At 37.0% G+C, this 19,840-nt stretch overlaps 1 protein-coding gene across 10 annotated transcripts in view; it reads right to left on the bottom strand.

The window, feature by feature from the left end:
- The window catches only part of MCTP1 (multiple C2 and transmembrane domain containing 1), a 471,427-nt gene that overhangs the window by 78,562 nt on the left and 373,025 nt on the right, over nt 1-19,840 (bottom strand). For all 10 annotated transcript variants that reach the window (XM_036020549.1, XM_036020547.1, XM_036020545.1 and 7 more), the window contains one exon: nt 13,582-13,701. In XM_036020549.1, the coding sequence (XP_035876442.1) occupies nt 13,582-13,701 (120 nt within the window). The remainder of the gene's footprint in view (nt 1-13,581; nt 13,702-19,840) is intronic.

Below are 19,840 nucleotides of genomic sequence, written 5' to 3' on the forward strand. Positions count from 1 at the left end.
TTGAAAGGGTTCACAGGGGATGAACTTTCTACTGACATCTGATTGGCTGTTGGTGTCTACTTCTTTATGCTAGTGAATTTGTTGGAAAACTAAAGGTCTTATTCTTTTCATGGTCCTCCTTACATTTTTTTGCAAGCTGGTGACCTTCTGAAAAAAATGAGAAAATTGCTGTTGAAAAAAGCAGGAAAGAGAAAAGAGTGATCATCCATTTTTAGATGTGTTTACAGGCTGCATGACTCAGTGCTGCTTCTGTTAAGAGCAAGTATGTGGTCTTTTTTGGTACCGAGATGCAAACACAGGAGGCTGTGGTCTACGGCACTTTCTGTGGATGGTAAAGCCCTGATGAAGTACAAGGGTCTGACTGTGCATCAAGGTGCTTTACATACCGAGCTTTACTCTCAGCTCAGCTTTGGCCAGTCTCTTTAGGCACTGTTAGGAATATTTCACTTATTCAATAGTTCATTTATTCAAATATTTCATCACAGATTTCTTTGCAACTGAGAACACTGGCTGAGAAAATAAGAAGTTTGATTTACAGGAACTCAGGTCAAACAATCAGATATTTCTTTGGTGACTTGTGTCTGGTGGACCATCCCATATTGTCCAAACAATGGCAGCATCTAGGGAGTCAAATAAAATTCTCAAGGTGATGTCAGCAGCACAGCAGTGTGAGAAGACCTCTGAGTCCCCCTGCCACTCTGCTTTGTGTTACAACTAATTGGACAGCTATAACTCAACAAAGGATTCCCTGCTCCATACACAAACATGCGTGAGAGACCCACACATTGAGACATCTGAAGGTGAGCATATCAGAGCAAGGGGAGGTAGGGTGGGGAAGGACAGAGGCAGGAGCAGCAGACACAGTCCAGCACTCACAGTGGCCCAGCTGACTTGGTAGCTATAGAGAGTCAGATTGCAGGACTCATTTGTCAGGTCATGAAAAAGCAGAAGCAACATCCCAGCCTTAGTGGTCAGTACACATTGCAGCTATACCCAGTGGAAAAAACAAAGTCACAGATGTGGGAGCTTGGCTCCCTGCCCCCTATCTATTGCAAGGAACTTGGTAGAGGCTGCTGGGGTATCTCAGACACTACAGCATCACTGGAGGCTTCTGGTTGTGGGAAACAAGCATTGGGAACCCTGGCCCAGAGCCCCACCACCTGCACATCCCACCATGGGGTTGTGCCCTGAGGCCAAGGTGATCCAGTCACAGAGGGGATGCCCACCTCTGGGAATGTGAGACATTTTTAGTGGCCAAGGGGATATAGCTTTACCAAAATTCTGGAAGTCCCAGTAGTGCACATAGATCACTCTATCCAGCAAAGCTACTATTTAGAATGGAAGGGTAGATAAAGTGCTTCCTAGACAAGGCAAAGCTAAAGGAGTTCATCATCACCAAGCCATTATTCATGAAATGTTAAAGGGACTTATTTAAGAAAAAGAAGATCAAAACTATGAACATTAATTTAAAAGGCAACAAATTCACAACTATCAACAAATGAATCTAAAATAAAAAAAACAACAACAATAAAACCTAAGCAAACAACCAGAACAATCATAGGTATGGAGATCATTTGGAGAGTTATCTGGGAGGGGGAAGGGGAAGCAGGGGGGGAAGGTACAGAAATTAGAAAGCAAAACTGATAGAAAACAAAGACTTCCTCTATAGCCCCATCTACTGGAAAACAAAGAAAGACCGCTACTTATCATCCTGCTAAATTGTTAAAAACAAAAATCAGAACTTAAAAAAATACAATTTCAGTTCCTCAAATGCCTTGACAGAGAAATAATCCATCAAATACCATGAATAACCAAGGTACCAAGGTAGCTCAGAAAGAAAATAAAAGGTCTCCAGGAAACAAACTCAAAGACTCAGAAGACTATGTTTTAAATGACTGAGAATTCAAGATTGCAGTTCTGAAATAACTCAACAAGATATAAGAAAACTCAGAAAGGCAGTTCAATGAGCTCAGGAATAAAATCAATGAACAAAAGAGATTTTTGTTCATTTCACTCTCTTTGTCAACGAGATTGAAACTACAAAAAAGAACCAAACAAAAATGCTGAAGCTGAAGAACTCAATAAATGAGTTGAAGAATGAACTAGAGAGCTTAGGAAATAGAGCAGACCAGATGAAAGAATTAGTGGTTTTGAAGATAGAAATCTAGAAATAACTCAGAAGAAGAGAGAACTGAGAGTTTAAAAAACTGAAAGAAGTCTATGCAAACTATCTGACTCCATTAGAAAAAGCACTATAAGAATAATGAATATAACAAGGAAGTAGAGAGGGGGAAGGGAACAGGGAGCCTATTCAAGCAAATAATCAATGAGAACTCCCTAAAACTATGGGAAGAGCTGGACCCTCAAATCCAAGAAGCTAACAGAACAACTAATTATCTCAACACAAAAAGACCCTCTTCCAAACACATTATATTAAAATGATCAAAAGTTAATGACAAAGAAAGAATCCTTAAGGCTGCCAGAAAAAAAAAAAGACTATAACCTATAAAGAAAATTCCACTAGATTATCATCGGATTTTTCAGCAAAAAAAGTACAAATCAGGAGAAAGTAGAATCAAATATGCAAAATATTAAAAGGGAGAAATCACCAGCTAAGAGCAATATATCCACAAAGATATCCTTTAGATATGAGGGAGAAATAAAGGCTTTTGCAGACAAACAAGCTAAGAAAATTTATCACCAAAAGATCTGAATTACAAAAAATGTTGAGAGGAAGTCTACCTGAAGAAAAAAGACAAAAGAATTGAAAACTATGAATAAGATGACAGACAGACAGTAAGAGGAAACTGTTACTCTATTTTGGAGTAAACATTAAACACTTATAACAAAGATTACTGGGTGTAAAAGCAACAAAAATACAATAGCTTCTGCAATTTGGAAAGAAAGACAAGCATGAAAAAGGTTTAACTTGTCACAACAAAGGGGAGGAGAAAAAGTACTGAACTTGCAGAGATGAATGGAGATAAGATGCAATGAGAAGAAAAAGGGCTATTGTACACGTGAAACTTTTTTTTTGCATAACGTAATGGTAATCACAAAGTACAAATCTAGAACTGAGACATATAAAAAAAGAAACTGGGGAAACAAATCATAGAACACCACCAAACTAAAATAGCACACAGAAACATAAGGGAAAAGAAACAATGGAGATACAGAACAACTAGAAAATAAAAGATAAAATGGCTCTAGTAAGTCCTCATATACAAATACTCACCCTAAGAGTAAATGGAGCAACTCACCAATTAAAAGGCACAGAGTAGTGGGATGGATTAAAAAACAAGACTCAACTGTATGTTGCCTTAATTAGGAGATCCAACTCAGCTACAAAGACAAACAAACGAGGTGGGACCCAAAAACCCTGAAATTTATTTGTAAAATGTTGTGTATTTATTCTTACATGTTTAAACTTCAGTCACCTTCAAAGTACTCTCCATTTGATGCAACACACCTATTGAGCCTTTTTCCCCACTGCTCAAAACAGTTTTGAATGTGTTGATCTTGATGCTGTTTAGGGCTTCTGCTGTGTTTTGTTTCACCTCTTCCCCATCAGCAAAATGTTTCTCTTTGTAGACTTTTTTTCATCCATGGAAATAAAAAATGTCACTTGGGGGTGAGATCAGGTGAATAGGGAGAGTGGGGTACAGGGGTAATGCTGTTTTTGGTTAAAAAACTGCTGAATACTCAGCGAGGAGTGGGCAGGTGCACTCATAAATCACCCATCATGAAATGGGAAAATGTGCTGAAAGAGTCTTCAAAAAAAATTCCCTGAAGCTGAACACAGCCTCTCACAACAATGCCAGCTGATACACTGATACAGATGGGTTCCTAGAACACTCATCTGATGGGGGAAGCCTGTACCACATGAGGCCCACCCTTCAGAAGATAATTCCCTTTTTTTCTCTGGGTCTGACCCTGTAGATTCAAGGGGGTGGAAGGTGATACTTCAAGAATACGAAGTGTAGCTATGCTTACATCACACAAAATAAACTTCAAGATAAAAAAGTAACAAAAGACAAGAATGGACATTTTATAGTGATAAAAGAGATAGTTCATCAAAGAAGATATAACACTTATCAACATATATGCACCGAACTTGGGAGCACAGGAATGTATGAAACAATTACTGGCAGATCTAAAGGAGAAACTGAGAAACATACAATTATAGAAGGGTACCTAAATACCCCATTGACAGCAATGGACACAGCAGCCAAATAGGAACTCAATAGAAAATACATTAAATGATGCATTAGATAAAATGGACATAATATTTACAGAGCTTTTCATCCCTAAACAATAAAGTACATCTGGAAAATTCTCAAGAATAGACCATATGTTGGGGCACAAGACAATTTTCAATAAATTTAAGAAGATTGTAATCATGCCAAGCATATTTTTTACCAGAAAAATATGAAACAGGAAATTAACTACCAGAAGAACACCGAAAAAAAAAAAAGCACAAATGTGTAGAGCATAAACAATATGCTACTGAACAACCATTGAGTCAAATAAAAAAATAAAAGAAGAGATTAAAAATTCATAGAAACAGGCAAAATGAGAATATGGCACATCAAAATTTGGAGGATACAGCTAAAGTGGTGCTAAGAGGGGAGGAGTTTATAGCATCACAGGCCTACCTCAAGAAACAAGAAAAATCTCAAATAATCCAGCATTTCAACTTCAAGAACTAGAAACATAAGAACAAATGAAGACCAAAGTAAGAGTAGGAAGGAAATAAAAACTATAGCAGAATTAAATGAAACAGAGTACATAAAGACAATAGAAAGATAATGAAACAAAAAGTTGGATCTGTGAAAAGATAAATAAAATTGACAAACCTCTGGCTAGACTCACCAAGGAAAAAGGAGAAATGACTCAAAATTAATAATGAAACATAAGTTACGATTAGCACCACAGAAATACAAAGGATCATAAAAGAATACTATGAACTATGCCATCAAGTTTGACAACCTGGAAGATATAGACAAATTCTTAGAAATATATAACCTTCCTAGACTGAGCCATGAAGAACCAGAAAACCTGAACAGATTGATCAACCTTAAGGAAATTAAAACAGCATTCAAAAACCTCCCAAAACACAAAAGTCCAGGACCTAATGGCTTCACTGATAAATGCTAACAAATATTCAAAGAAGACTTAATAACTATATTTCTTCAAGAAAATAGAAGAAGAGGGAATAGTTTCTAACTCATTTTATGAGGCCAACATCACCCTGATACCCAAAGCAGGCAAGGACAACACTCACACATACACACAATATGGGCCAATATCTCTGATGAACATAGATGCAAAATCCTCAACAAAATACTAACAAATTGAATATAAAAATAAATTGAAGAGATAATATGTCACAATCAAGTGGGGTTTGTTCTAGATGCAAGAATGTTTCAACATTGCAAATCAATTAATGTGATATACCACATTAACAAAATAAGTAAAAATTATACAATCATGTCAATAGATGCAGTAAAAGCTTGACAAGATACAATACCCATTTATGATTAACACTCCATAAAATGGGTAGAGAAGTAAAGTGCCTCAACATGTATGACAAGCCTCAGCTAATATAATACTCAACTGTGAAAAACTGAAAGCTATTCCTTTAAGATGAGGAATAAGACGGTGCCCATCATTATTCAGCATAGTCATGGAAGTCCTAGCCAGAGCCATCAGGCAAGAGGAAAAAATAGAAGGCATGTAAATTGGGAATGAAGAAGTAAACCTGTCACTATTTGTAGATGACGTAATTCTATATAGAGAAATCCTAAAGATCCCACCAAAAGACTATCAGAAACAATAAGCAAATAAAGTTGTAGAATATAAAATCAATGTACAAAAATCTGTGCTTTTGTATACTATCAATGAAATGTTAGAAAAATGAAAACATCCATTTGCAGTTGCAAGAAAAAAAGATAAAATACTTAGGAATAAACAAAGGAAATGGAGGACCTGTACATTGAAAACTACAAGACATTGTTAAAAGAAATTAAGGAAGACACAAAGAAATGGGAAGCTATTCCATGTTCATGAATTAGAAGAATTAACATAGTTAATATGGCCATATTACCCAAAGTAATATAAATATTTAATGCAATCCCCATCAAAATTCCAATGGCATTTTTCAAAGAAATAAGACAAAAAAAATCCTCATATTTGTATGAAACTGCAAAAGACCCTGAATAGCCATAGCAGTCCTGAGAAAAGACAGTATGGCACTGGCAGAAACAAAATGACACACAGACCAATGGAATAGAATTGAGAATTCAGAAGTAAACCCACACATACATGGGCGACTAATTTTGACAAAAGAGCCAAAAACATACAATGTAGAAAGAAAAGCCTCTCCAATATGTGGTGTTGGGAAAATTTGAAACCATGTGTGTTGGGGACTGCCCTGCCTGGTATCAGAAGCTGTAACCCCCGCCAAGGCTAAGGCTGAAGGAGTAACCTTGGACTGTAAGCCAGCAAGGAGACAAAAGCTTGTCTCCCAGGCAGGAGTGCTGCTTCTGCTGCTTCATTCATAACTGAACCCCAATGCTTGGTCGGTTAGCCAATGACAGGTAAGATTCTCCAAGGGGGGAATGATCTAAGACAGGCACGATCACGTGGGAGGCCCCCAAGGAAGGATTTCGGGGGCTACAGCAAAAGGGGGTGATGGACCCTTGTTCCTCTACTGTGACATAGCCTGAGTCCTCATCATCTGGGAGAAAATCTCCTTATCTCTTGGTTGCCTTAGTTCCCTTGCTCCACTTAAGCCTGAAACAATAACAGGGTGGTGCAGCTCTGTGCTGAAAAGGGCGGGTTCCCCAGGTGATCAGGCCTAAGAGGGAACATGTAAATTACTGTGAAACCTTCTTTGTTTAGAATGCTCTCAGTTGAATGAGAGGGGTCCAAGGAAGAAGTTAGTTTGTTCCTCAAAGTCTTACAGCTCTTTGACCCTGACTCAAAATAGGCCCTCAGACTTCCTTGTTATCTATTGTTTGATCCTTACTTCCTAGCAATGGGTAATGAGCTTTACCTGACTTCTAATGCAAACAAACCCAATAAAAAGCCTCTCCAGAGGGGGAACGGGCGCTCTCCCCACCAGAGAGAGGGTGACCAAGGCGCTCCCCACATGAGGAGTGGCCCTTCTGTTCCTATTCCCCAACAGGACCTGGTTGTCTCTGTGTATGTTTTTAGCATGTTTCTATGAGCATCCACAGCTGAGATGGATACTGTTGGCTGGTATCCTCCACACATGTGCAAAAAAACAAAAACAAAAACAATAACAAAAAAAAAACTACTCTGCTATCTGACACCATACACAAAAATTAACTAAAAATGGATTGAAAACTTGAATGTAATAAAATACACAGAAGAAAACATAGGCACTAAACTTATGGACCCTGATCTCAGGGATTTTTGTAAACTTGACCCTAAATGTAAGTGAAGTAGAAGCAAAAATGAATGAATTTGACTATTGTGCTTCTGTGCAGCAAAAGAAACCATCAACAAAATGAAACCCAGTGGGAGAAGATATTTACAAACTACACCTGCGACAAGGGGCTGATATCCAAAATATAATGAGGAAATCATACAACTCAACAACAAAAAACAATCTAATTTAAAAGTAGGCAGAGTACCTGAACATCTAGATACTTTCCCAAGAAGACATACAAATGGCCAACAGATACTCATACAAGTAAAGATGCTCGACCTCACCGGCTATAAGGAAAATGTGAATCAAAACCCCAATTAGATACCACCTCACACCTGTTAGAATGGTTACTATCAATAAGACAAAAAATAACAAATATTAGCGAGAATGTTGAGAAAAGGGAACCTTTGTATATTGCTGGGAGTGTAAATTGGTACACCCTCTATGGAAAACAGTATGGAGATTCTTAAAAAAAATTAAAAATAGAGCTACCATATGACCCAGCAATCCCTCTTCTGGGTTTCTACTCAAATAAATTTGAAAACACTTATTCATAAACCTATATGTACCCTTATGCCCATTGCAGCATTATTCTCAATAGCCAAGGCTATTGTGAACGATTTGTGTCCTTTAAGGGATGTTGGATAAAGAAGATGTGGTACACATATACAACAAAATACTACTCAGTCATAAGAAAACTCATTTGCCAGTTGCCACAACATGGAGGATCTTGAGAATATTGTGACAAGTGAAATAGGAGGAAAAGGACAAGAACCACATGATTTCATTCATACAGGGGATATAAAAAAGAGAAAGCAACAAATGAACAAACAAAAACAACCCTATACACACATACAATAGCATGGTGGTTACCAGTGGGGAAGGGGAGGTTGAGGAAGTAAAGGGGGTCAAAATATGGTGATGGAGGAAAACTAGGGTCTGGGTGCTGAGCACAGAATGCAACGTACAGATGTATTATAGAATTGTGTACTTGAAACTTATATAATGTTATTAACCAATGTTATCCTAATATATTTAATTAAATTAAAAAAAGAAAAACATATTAACTTCTTACAAGATGTATTCCTAGAAAGAAGGGCTCTGGGCCTGATTGGAATAGACCCAACAAGAAACAATAATTGAACAGAGAAAAGAACCCCAAAGTCTTTGGCATTTGAGGGAGCTGACAAACTTTTCAGTTTTTACTGAAGTATTTTAGCAAGCAGACTTTCACTCAATTTGTGTCACAATCAGATCCTGAGTCAGAAAGTGATTTCATTGATCTGCTCTACTCTTCAGTCTTAATGCCTCCATTGATTAAGCAACTGAGATTATGTGGGAGGAATCTCATAAAATAAAAATGGATGTTCTTTTGAAGTGTAATTAAAAAATGCTGTTGAAGAATTTTTGTATGTCAAAGACATTTTAAGACTTTCTCTACTAATGTGAAGGATTTTCAGCTTTACTTACTCCTCCCATGCTCACCGGGGTGGATGGAACATAGTCCCCCAGGTCATGAATGGTTTTGAAATTAACGGGGTCACCTGGGATCAAACAGCACTAGTTCTTGAGAGGTCAATGGGCACCTCATAAGGAACTTGACATTCCCTGGGATTCCACGTAAGGACCTGGGCACTTAAAAATTGATCCCTTGGGAAAGCTACACCTAAGCACGTACCATGGCAACAACCAGGGTTTCAGAGCACTGCAGCACTGGATTCACATCCCACGTACTCTGTGGAGTTCATTATTTATCCTGGCTGATTATATCATTTGTAAAATGAGGATAAAATTATGTAGAATAATTTATTTGATGTAGTTATGGTGAAGAATAAAAAGAGCTGACATCTTTAAAAGGCTTAGCAGACCGAATACCGATACATAAAAGTTGTTTGATCATTATCTGCTCCATTTCCCTGAATGAGAGGTAAGGAGGCTGGGGCGGGGGGATGAGAAAAATAAAGGTTTTCCTTCAAATTAAAGGTAGAGTGAGTGCTACTGGCTTTTCTGCAACTCAAATGAGAAACTTGCTCTAAAGGTGCCCAGGGAGACCTAGGAGGTACCAAAACACAGTCCTCAGAGAAAATGTTACTGACTGGTGGTAAGGGGGGAACAGCACAAACGTCAGACAGATTGACAGGTTTTAATGCCCACTCTTCCCTTTCTAACACATGCTTTTGGCTAAGCTATTTAACCTCTCTGCTCTGTTAACTGGACGTAAAGTAGTGATAATGATACCTGTCTCATAGAGGAGCAATAGACCCCTGTCTGCTTGGCTAACCCACTTCTTTCATTCTCTAACACTGGAGTCTCCTCTCTTAAGGAAGGGCTCTTGTAGCCATGCTCGTTCCTCATCAGTATATTCCCTTGCTTGTCATAAAGGAAGAGTCCAGGGGTCACCTGACTTAGGAAAACCCACTGGCTAGGATGACACAATCAGCTTCTTTCTCCTAGGGGAGGACTAAATGATGTGAAAAAAAGTGCTTAACATGGTGCAGTGCCCAAGGTGTCATGAGGGGTCGGTAGTAAGTAAAAACCACAGTAAAGGCCACTTTCTGGCATCCACTCTCCAACACACACTCAACACACACGATTTCAGTCCACGGTAACTGTGATGTGAAAAGCTGGCATAAGCCTCATGGGCAGTGCAGGGTGCAGTTTCCCCTGGTTTTGCACTGACAGCTCAAATCGAGACACATTCCCATCTTACATCCCCTTCATGCCAGGGATATTTCCGAATGAAGCATGTATTAAACAGTTTTCTCTAGAAAAGCCTGACAATTCTCATGCTGGAGATTTTAATGTCATGATCGAGTATAGGTAGATTCAGATCTAGGACTCCTTATTTTTAACAAGGCCAGCTAGGAAACAGGAGGTGAAATACCAGTTCTAACCATGCCTCTCTCTCTTGGCCCCTCAGAGTCGACAGCATTAGCCTCAGGAACTACTGTTTCCTTATCCTGTCCTCCACTGTCTCAGCTCATTAAGGGAAGCAAAAGGTACTCAGCAAGGATCACATGTCATTTTTCTCATTAACTAGAACAGGCACCATGGTGGGAAAAAGATAGGGGGTTTCAGCTCCTGTGATCTTAAGTCTCCAAGAAAGGAAATGATCTCCTAAATAAACAATAAACACACAAAGAAATCCTTTCCTATTTTAGTATTAATCTCAACTATCAATATGTTGAAGACAGAATTTTTACCCATCTATGCACTTTTCATCTTTCACAGTGTTTATTTTCTTTTCTCTTTTAACTCCTTACATAAGCAATATTTCCCTGTCTCTCTTTGCTACACAAACCCGAAGGTCATTTTGATTTATATTTTTTATAATTTTCATCCTAATTGAATTTTCTCAGCTGAATGTACAGATGAGATTTTGTTTTTCATGACAGAAAATTCATTTATATTCATTTATTCATAATTCATATTCTCTTTCTCTCTCTACCGACCCCCCTCCCCACTCCCTAAACAGAAAGTTTCATAGTTTGGAATCAGCCAACAGTGTGATTAAAGCACTTCAGACATTCCCTAAAGTTTTCACACAAGCAGAAAAAATTCTGCATTGTTTTGTGGATACCAATACGGACTTAGGGCAAAATACTATTCTTCTTATGCTATGTACTGTACAGTAGCTACTTAAGCACAGCATGGTAACTCCTACAAACAAATGCTTTCCTTTAATTTATGTGTGCATGTATGTGTGAATGTATATGTACAAAAGTATGTGACATATACATATGTAATTTGTACCCAGCAAAGTATAATAGCATAAACCAGGTTTCTTTTCAAAAGGAGCAACCAGTTCAAATGCACAGCTGGGTATGGCAGAAAACACAATTAGACAAATTGGATTTAAGAGTTACATAAGGTCTCAACTGAGCCAGTGAATGAGAAGCTGAATAAAACGTTGTGATTGCCGCTCTGGTGTCTCGAAAGAACAGACTATATGGCTATGTGTGTTTTGGGCAAAGAAAAGGCAATTACTGGGAGTTATGGAGTATAGTTGGCGTTCCATGAAACTTAGACTATGCAGCGTTTCAGAGAGGGCCGTGCTGGGAATAAAATGTCCACGGCTTAAAGGGGGAGTCTGTTAGAGAGGTGCCTAAAAGAAAAGACTTGGCAAAGACTATTTTGAAGTTATATTTTTTGGAAAAAAAGGAAGTAGAAAAATTTACATAATATGTAACTTTTCAATAGGTTTATGAAAACTCTTAGAGACTATTAAGTGCAAGGGAATACATTATATATTATTTCCCCTCTAGAAGCGAACCTTCTCAGTTAAAGCAGGTGTATTGTGGAGAAGATAACAAGTCTATAGTTTCAAAATTTTTCGCTAAGAATACTCAAACCAGTGACTAAATATTGAAGATAAGCACCCTTATAGGATTAGAAAGCTGAAACTAAATTACCACTTTTCACTATTTGCAAATAATCTTATTTGCAAATTTGTCTCAAGGCAACTGAATGAAAAGCAGATATTCTTGTCTCTCAACAATCTCCCTGAAATAAATGGCACAAAAAAGCAATTGTCTGGGAGAGTCCTATTTTCTTAAAGAAAATGTCTTGTATTAATTGACAAAACTACCTACGAGTCCCCATGACACCAGTGTGCATGGCGTTCGGGGCTTGGCTTTCAGTGTGCAATTTAAAAGCATAGCCATGAAATCCTTGCCAACAATAATAACTTCTCGTGTGTTGGTGCTGTCTAACCACTAAAATCTCCTATTAGCAATCTCACATTTAGTTTGTTAAACCTTACAAAAAATGTTTTGAACATCTCTAATTTGCAAAGTATGTGCTAGAGACAATGGCAAGGACAAAGGCAGACAGCATGCTCTGCCTTAATTCATGACTCAGTGAGAGAGACAGGAGGATTTGTTGGCAACTTCGCCGCATACTTGATGGTGGTGCATCAGGATTTTTCTTTTATTTTTATGATAAGCCAATTATTAAGAGTGTATTTTGCTTGTGTTATCATTTAAAGTGTATTTTGCTAGTGTTATTTAAAAGGGAAATTCTTTTATGTCACAGGTATGTCTGTACAACCATTATGGTGTTAACTGTTATAATAAAGTATTCCATAAGCTATTAAGCTGATGATCAAATAACTGTTTCTGCATTATTATGGCAAAAGACCTGATTATAATCAATGATTATTATTAATGAAGGCCCTTAATGGCAAGCAAAAAAAAAATTCCATGTAATCTAATGGAGACATATAACTACCAAGTTTCTCATGTTTGACAAAACTTTAAATTCTTGTCAACAGTTATCTACAGAGTTATCAAATTGCAAATGTCCTATCTGGAGAAGTAACTCCCTTCCCTCCCATTTATTTATAGATAAGAAAGTTTTCTGAAGTTGGATGTTTGCTAAGGGCATAGCGATTGAGATAATCTAAGAGGAATCAAGGTTGGTAGAAGAACAAGTGTGATTGTTCTGTGGCTAGCTTTTGCTTCTCAGTCTACGCCTCTTTTAGAGAGAGAGAAGGTGGTCTCACACATCCTGAAAAGTCAGGAATGCCAGGGAGGGCAAGGGTTCCGTATAACTTTCCCTAGGTTGAATGAAAGCTCTTTATCCTTGAGCAGGTATCCTAATACACCCCTGACACAGAGAAGGATATTTGCTGTAGTTTGGTGAGTGTTTATTAAATTAAGGTACTTTATGTACTTTTTCAGGCCAGCAACCACCATCAGTTCTATCTTGGTACTAATGATAGTCCACAGAGAAATGTCTTAAATAAAATAGATTTCATTTGGTCTGATCATTAATAATTTTTTGATGTTATGTTTCAATTCAGAATTCATTAGGTCAAAATACAAACAAAGGCAATGAAAGAAATAATCATTTGGAATAGCCCACTTACAATAAAAATTGTAGTTTATACTTTGGTGTGCTCCCAATTTTAGTTGCTACCAAGATGAGTAATGTCAGAAATAGTCATTACTTTCTATTGTGTTAGAACCAAAGAAATGTTAGTTTTGAACTGATAAAACTTTTCTCTGAACCCGAATATTTATAGACAGAATTTCTGGTGTGTAAAACCAAATTCAATGTTGATCTTGTCGGAAGGACTAGACATAAGAACAAAAACACAGACAAACAAGAAAAGAGAGACTTACTGTATCACGTTGCCTGTTATCTTTTCCTGATATTATCAAGAAGTAGTTCCATGTCAATAGTAACAACAAAACCAGTGGTATCATGTAGAGCTCAAAGTTCCAGACAACAAAGAGAAAGAGCTGAAGGAGAGAGAAGAGAGGGAAAAAAGATGAGTCAATTCTAAATTTCACTAAATGGACTCTCTTATCCATACTCCACTTCAAAAAAACACAAAACTAAATGCTTCAAAATAAAAAGATTTATCTTGAAAACAAAACTTTGAAACTTAGGCATTTTGATAAAAGTACAAGTGAGCCCTGGAAAGTTACAAGCAAGAGTTTTATTTTGTTTAATTTCTGTGAAGAAAAAACTGATATCATTGCATTGTCAATGAGGCAATTTTAATTTTTCTCCTTTAGTGAAATGAGTGTGAGGTGGAACAAAATATAGTTTTAAAAAAGATGCAGCAAAATGAGCTTCATTACATTGTCAGAAATAGCCAGTCTACCTGCCTTACTAATAAAGAATGAATCACTACTTAACATTAGAGACTTTTTAAAAGATCTCACTTGGATGACACAATGTAACAAGCATAATAGGCAGATGAAAATACCAACTCTATTCAAGAGAGCCTCAAAAATTTCACATTACAAATAAAAGCACTGCTACCAACACATGTAAAAAGGTTTGGCTTAACATTGAGCACCAACCATAGAAATCAAAAAGGTATTTCAAAAAAAATTTGCCAAAGGAAATTTTAAAATGTCTATTTCTATTATCTGTTTAAACATACCTACTTCTTTAAGTACAGAAATGAGTTTTTTAATTGTGAGACAAATATTAGATTAAGAAATCACCTAGGTGGGCAGAATGAGCCATTCTAAGAGCATCTGTATTGTGAATAACTAGCGTTGGATATAAAGTGTGACTCTTCCACACCCCCCATCAAACTCATAATCCTGGACAGATCATTGAGATTTTCTGGGTCTGTGGCAGCTAAAGTTAAGATCATGTTAAGTCAGATGATAGTTAAAAGACAGATTCTACTCCTGATGCTCACTAGTCCTATAAACTTTTGGCACCACACATATTTTCCCTTCAATTTCTTCCTCTGTAAAATGGGGGCAATATGAGTATCTACCCGAGAGGTTATAAGAATTAAACAGCTGAAACATTTGAAGGATTTAAACACTGCTTAGCATCCAGTAAATGCTCAAAACATATCATGGTGTAAACAATATCAATACCTTACAAAACTCAGAAAGTTAATTATTGACTAAGATCCTCAGGTAATGCATATTTTAATAGTGAAAACTAGAAAGTCATCTGCCTGCTAGGATTTAACTGAACCATAGTGTGACTGGGAATTTGAGCCAGATGGTAACACAAACACCTTGCATTTGATAGACCAGATGAGTTAGGAGCTTTACCCCAAGTCGCTAGTGCTGGGAACAGCAGCATGGGCCATTTGCAGCCTTCTTGATAAACCTCAGCCAAGCCTACAGCCTGTTCAAATGGCAGAGAAAATAAAACTGCGCAAAGTGCTTCTGAGCCTTAGAAAGTCATTCTGCCTCACTGTTTTAATTTCTAAACAGAGGTCTATAGATCAAATCACTTCTAACATACTTTCTCTAATATTTAAAGTGATATTATGATATTACTGTACCATTAGGACTTTTTAAAATGTGATGTTAAATTTTGAAAATGGCATATTTTACTGAATTGCTTGATGTTTATAACCCAGATAGACACCAGAACCATAAGTAATGGTTAAGGGACCCAAGAAACAAATTGTGGACAGAATGACGTGGTAACTACAGACTCAGGTTCCTGGGGGAACAGATCTCAATATGCCTGTGCATCACACATGGGCCGCATCTCTTCTCTCACCAGAAAGGTGAAAACATTTCCAGAAAAGAAAATATTTCCCTTAAATTTAAAAAATTTATACATAAATTATAACTGATGACTATGATTATTATATTAAAATGTATTTTCAAAAGATAATTCTTTACTTAGAACACAAATTTAGGCATATTTGTCAGACATCAACACACATAGAGGGAAAATTATTTCTGGTAAGAATCCACACTAATTCTTTACACATTTATTGGTGAAATTTAAGTAATCACTAGAACAGAAGTTCTTATGGATAGGGACTTTTTCTTTTTGTTCACAGTTCTATTCCCAGAACCTAGAACAATACTTCAGGCACAATGGAGGTTCAATAAATATATATTTGCAGAATTAATGAATAAATGGACACTGGGTTTCCAAGTCATTTAACATAAGTCTTCTTAATTGTTTGTATTAGTAAGTGTACTAGAGGCACTGTATGAAACCAAGTGACTTCCGGAAAATGCATACAGAATTGCAGCCTGGGATGCCACTAGCAAACTTCTCCCCAAGGTGCAAAATGCAGAAGTGCCTTGAGCTTCTAGGTAGATTTTCTTCCCATCCTTTCAGTACAGTCATGAGCAGTCTTGTGCATTACGACCTGAACACTGTCTTTCCTATTTGTTGTTTTGCCAAGGACGTTCATCTGACTCATATGTGTTCTGGCCCCATATGATTCCATTGCTAAATACACCAATTGTAATGATTTTAACCTACTGAGCATGTGTATATCCCCCCTGGTAATATCTACTCATTGGTGTTAGATTCCTGTTGTTGCTCATAATAAACTTTCTTGTAGTGTCCACATACTGGTGTTAGTTGTAGGCTAGATGTTGCATAGAATAAACTTTCTAGATGACAACCTTGTAAGTAATCAAGACATCTGTCATGCTTTTTCTTCTCTAGGTTCAGCATCACTAGTTGCTTCAAGCACCAGTTACAAAGTGGTTTCTGGTATTCTACATGACAGACATCTTCCTCTCACCACATACAAATCAATACATCAGTAGTTTTCTTAAAGTGCAACATTCAGAACTGACACCACTTCTCATGAATATCTATGGTTATTGATATGCCCTTACAACATGAGTACCAGAACTGAGGATGGAGAAAAATATAAAAGAGAGACAAAGGAAGAAATTGCATTAGTTTTGTGGATTCTGGTAGTACAAAAATAGTCCTTTTTCCTACTGTGTGTTCTTTAAGAATCTAATTTTTGGGTAACTATGCAAGGAACCTGTGATGTTGGAAATATTTTTTTAAAAAGAGTATCTGAAAACTATAGACATTGAAGAAAGAAATTGAACAAGATACAAATAAATGAAAGAATATATTTTGCTCATGGATTTCAAAGATTAATATTGTTAAAATGTTCTTATTACATAAATTAATATACAGATTCAATGCAACCCCTATTGAAGCACCAATAGCATTCTTCTCAGAATTAGAACTACTAATCCTAAAGTTCATATGGAAACAAAAAAGACACCAAAAAGCCAAAGAAATCTTGAGAAAGAACAGAGTGGGAGATATCATGCAACCTGACATCAAACTATACTAAAAAACTACAATAACCAAAACAATATGGTGCTGGAAAAAAAAAAAACAGATACATAGATCAATGGAACAGAACAGTGAGCCCAGAAATAAATTCCCACTTACTTGGTCAATTAATCTATGACTCAGGAGGCAAGGAAACACAATGAAGTAAAGACAGTCTTTTCATTAAGTAATGGTGGGAAAACGACCGACATATGCAAAAAAATGAAATTGGACCACTTTCCTACCCGATAAACAAAAATATACTGTAAGTGAATTAAAGATTTAAATGTTAGGCCTAAAACTATAGAACTCCTTGAAAAAACATAAGCAGTAAACTCTGACACTAGCAATATTTTTTGGATATATCACCTCAAACAAGGAAAACAAATGAGAATACATCAAACTAAAAAGTTTTCCACTGAAGGAAACCATCAACAAAAGGAGAGACAACCTACTAAATGGGAGAAGACATTCACCAATGATACATCTGATACATGGTTAATATCCAAAATATATTTTAAAAACTCATAAAACACCCAACAAACAAACAAACAAGGCTATTAATAAAAATAGGCAGAGGACCTGAATAGGCATGTCTTCCAAGAGGTAACATAGATGGCCAACAGAAATATGAAAGATGCTCAACATCAGTATCATAACGGAAATGTAAAGGCAAATCATGATGAGATATCACCTCATACCAGTCAAATGGCCATCATCAATAAATCAACAGTGTTGGTAAAGAAGTAGAGACAAGGGAATCCTTGCACACTGTTGGTAAGATTGTACAATAGTGCAGCTACTATGGGATACAATATAGAAATTCTCCAAAATTAAAAATTCTGGGTATATATTGAAAAAAAAGACAAACAAACACACTAATGTGAAAGGATATGTGTACTCGACCTATGTTTGTTGCACCATTAATAGTAATAGCCAAGATACGAAAGCAAGCTGAATGTCCATCCATAGATGAATGGAAAAAAGATGTGAGATACACACACATACACACACACACACACACACACACAATAGAATAATATTCAGCAATAAAAAAGAATGAAATCAAGTCATCAGTGACAACATGGATGGACCTAGAGGGTATTATGCTAAGTAAAATAAAGTCAGACAAAGACAAATACAGTATGATCTCACTTATGTGTGGAGTCTAAAAAAGCAAAATAAATAAATAAAAAGAGAAGTAGACCCATAGATGTAGAGAATAAGCTTATGGTTGTAAAGGGGATGTGAAAAAAGGATGGGAACAAAAAATAATGAATCAATACATAAATAAAGAAATAATCAGTTCCATCCATGCTGTCACAAATGGTAGGAGGTCCTTCTTCCTTTCTGTAGTGTAGTATTCCATTGTGTAAATGTACTATGGTTTTTTGATCCACTCATTTACTGATGGGCACTTAGGCTGTTTCCAGCACTTGGCTATTGTAAATTGTGCTGCTATGAACATTGGGATGTGTAGGTTCTTTTGAATTGGTGTTTCAGGGTTCTTAGGGTATAACCCCAGGAATGGAACTGCTGGGTCAAAAGGCAGATCCATTTTTGGTTTTCTGAGGAAATTCCATACTGTTTTCCACAGTGGCTGCACCAGTCTGCATTCCCACCAACAGCGCACTTGGGTTCCCTTTTCTCTACAACCTTGCCAGTGCTTGTTATATGTAGATTTGTTTTTGAAGGCCATTCTGACTGGTGTGAAGTGGTATCTCATTGTGAAACTGCAGAGCATTGAGCTAAGTGAAATAAGCCAAGTGGTGAAAGACAAATACCATATAATCTCACTTATAAGTGGAACCTAATCAATAAAACAAACAAGCAAGTAAAATATAACCAGAGACATTGAAATAAAGAACAAACTGACAGTAACCAGAGGGGAGGGGTGAGGGAGATAACGAGGAAAGAAGAAGAAGGGTTGTCAAGGAACACGTATAAAAGACACCTGGACAAAGCCAAAAGAGGGCAGGATTGAGGGTGGGAGGTGGGGGATGGGTGGGGCAGGAGACAGTGGTAGTGAGAAAATGGAGACAACTGTATTTGAACACCAATAAAAAAACTAAACAAGAGATCTTTGAATAAACTCTAAATGCAAAAGCATTTTTTTTTCTGGTTATCAAACTGGGATTTCAAAAGTCCATGTGTTAACAATAAAATGAGTTTATTGAACACTTACTATGTGCTATATAATACTGGGTATTCAAATTAAGATATGACATTGTCTCTGGACTCAGATTGCTAAGAATCCCTAAGAAAGAAGCAACTGTTCACTGTTGTATTAGTGATGTTTCTAACACTTGGTAGAGGGGAGAATGTTCTAATAAAGAGAGCCTTTAGGGGAAGAGGAACATTGTTTACCTCCTTCTCTTCACACTGAGCTTCACTTCTCTGTGGGGCCTGGCTGCACTAATCCTCTCCTCTTTCCTACAAAAAACCAAGGCAACTTAAGGCTGAATCCTCAGTGTTACTAGGACACCAGGAGAAGACGGCAGCTCAGAGAAACCCCAGGATGACCAACATAGTGCAGGGTCTGTCCTTGTTCTGGCCACAGTTTTTCATAGATCTGGGCGGGGGGGGGGGATATAATGGACTAAAACGAGGTAAAAAAAATCAAGAAATCAAAATAAATCACCAACACATCCATAGAATAAAATATAAAACCACAGAATTATATGGTTTATAAACCATAAAATGCCTACCATTTCATCCCAACCTAATACTTCCAGAGCCCCCTCTAGCCTGTGAGGGACATGGAAGGAAGACTCGATGATTCTAGAATTTCTCAGTGTTAAATTAGGTAATAAGGACTCTTGTACATTTGTATAGTATTTA

This window comes from Phyllostomus discolor, chromosome 3 (assembly GCF_004126475.2).
Source record: "Phyllostomus discolor isolate MPI-MPIP mPhyDis1 chromosome 3, mPhyDis1.pri.v3, whole genome shotgun sequence".
In the NCBI taxonomy this organism is placed as follows: domain Eukaryota; kingdom Metazoa; phylum Chordata; class Mammalia; order Chiroptera; family Phyllostomidae; genus Phyllostomus; species Phyllostomus discolor.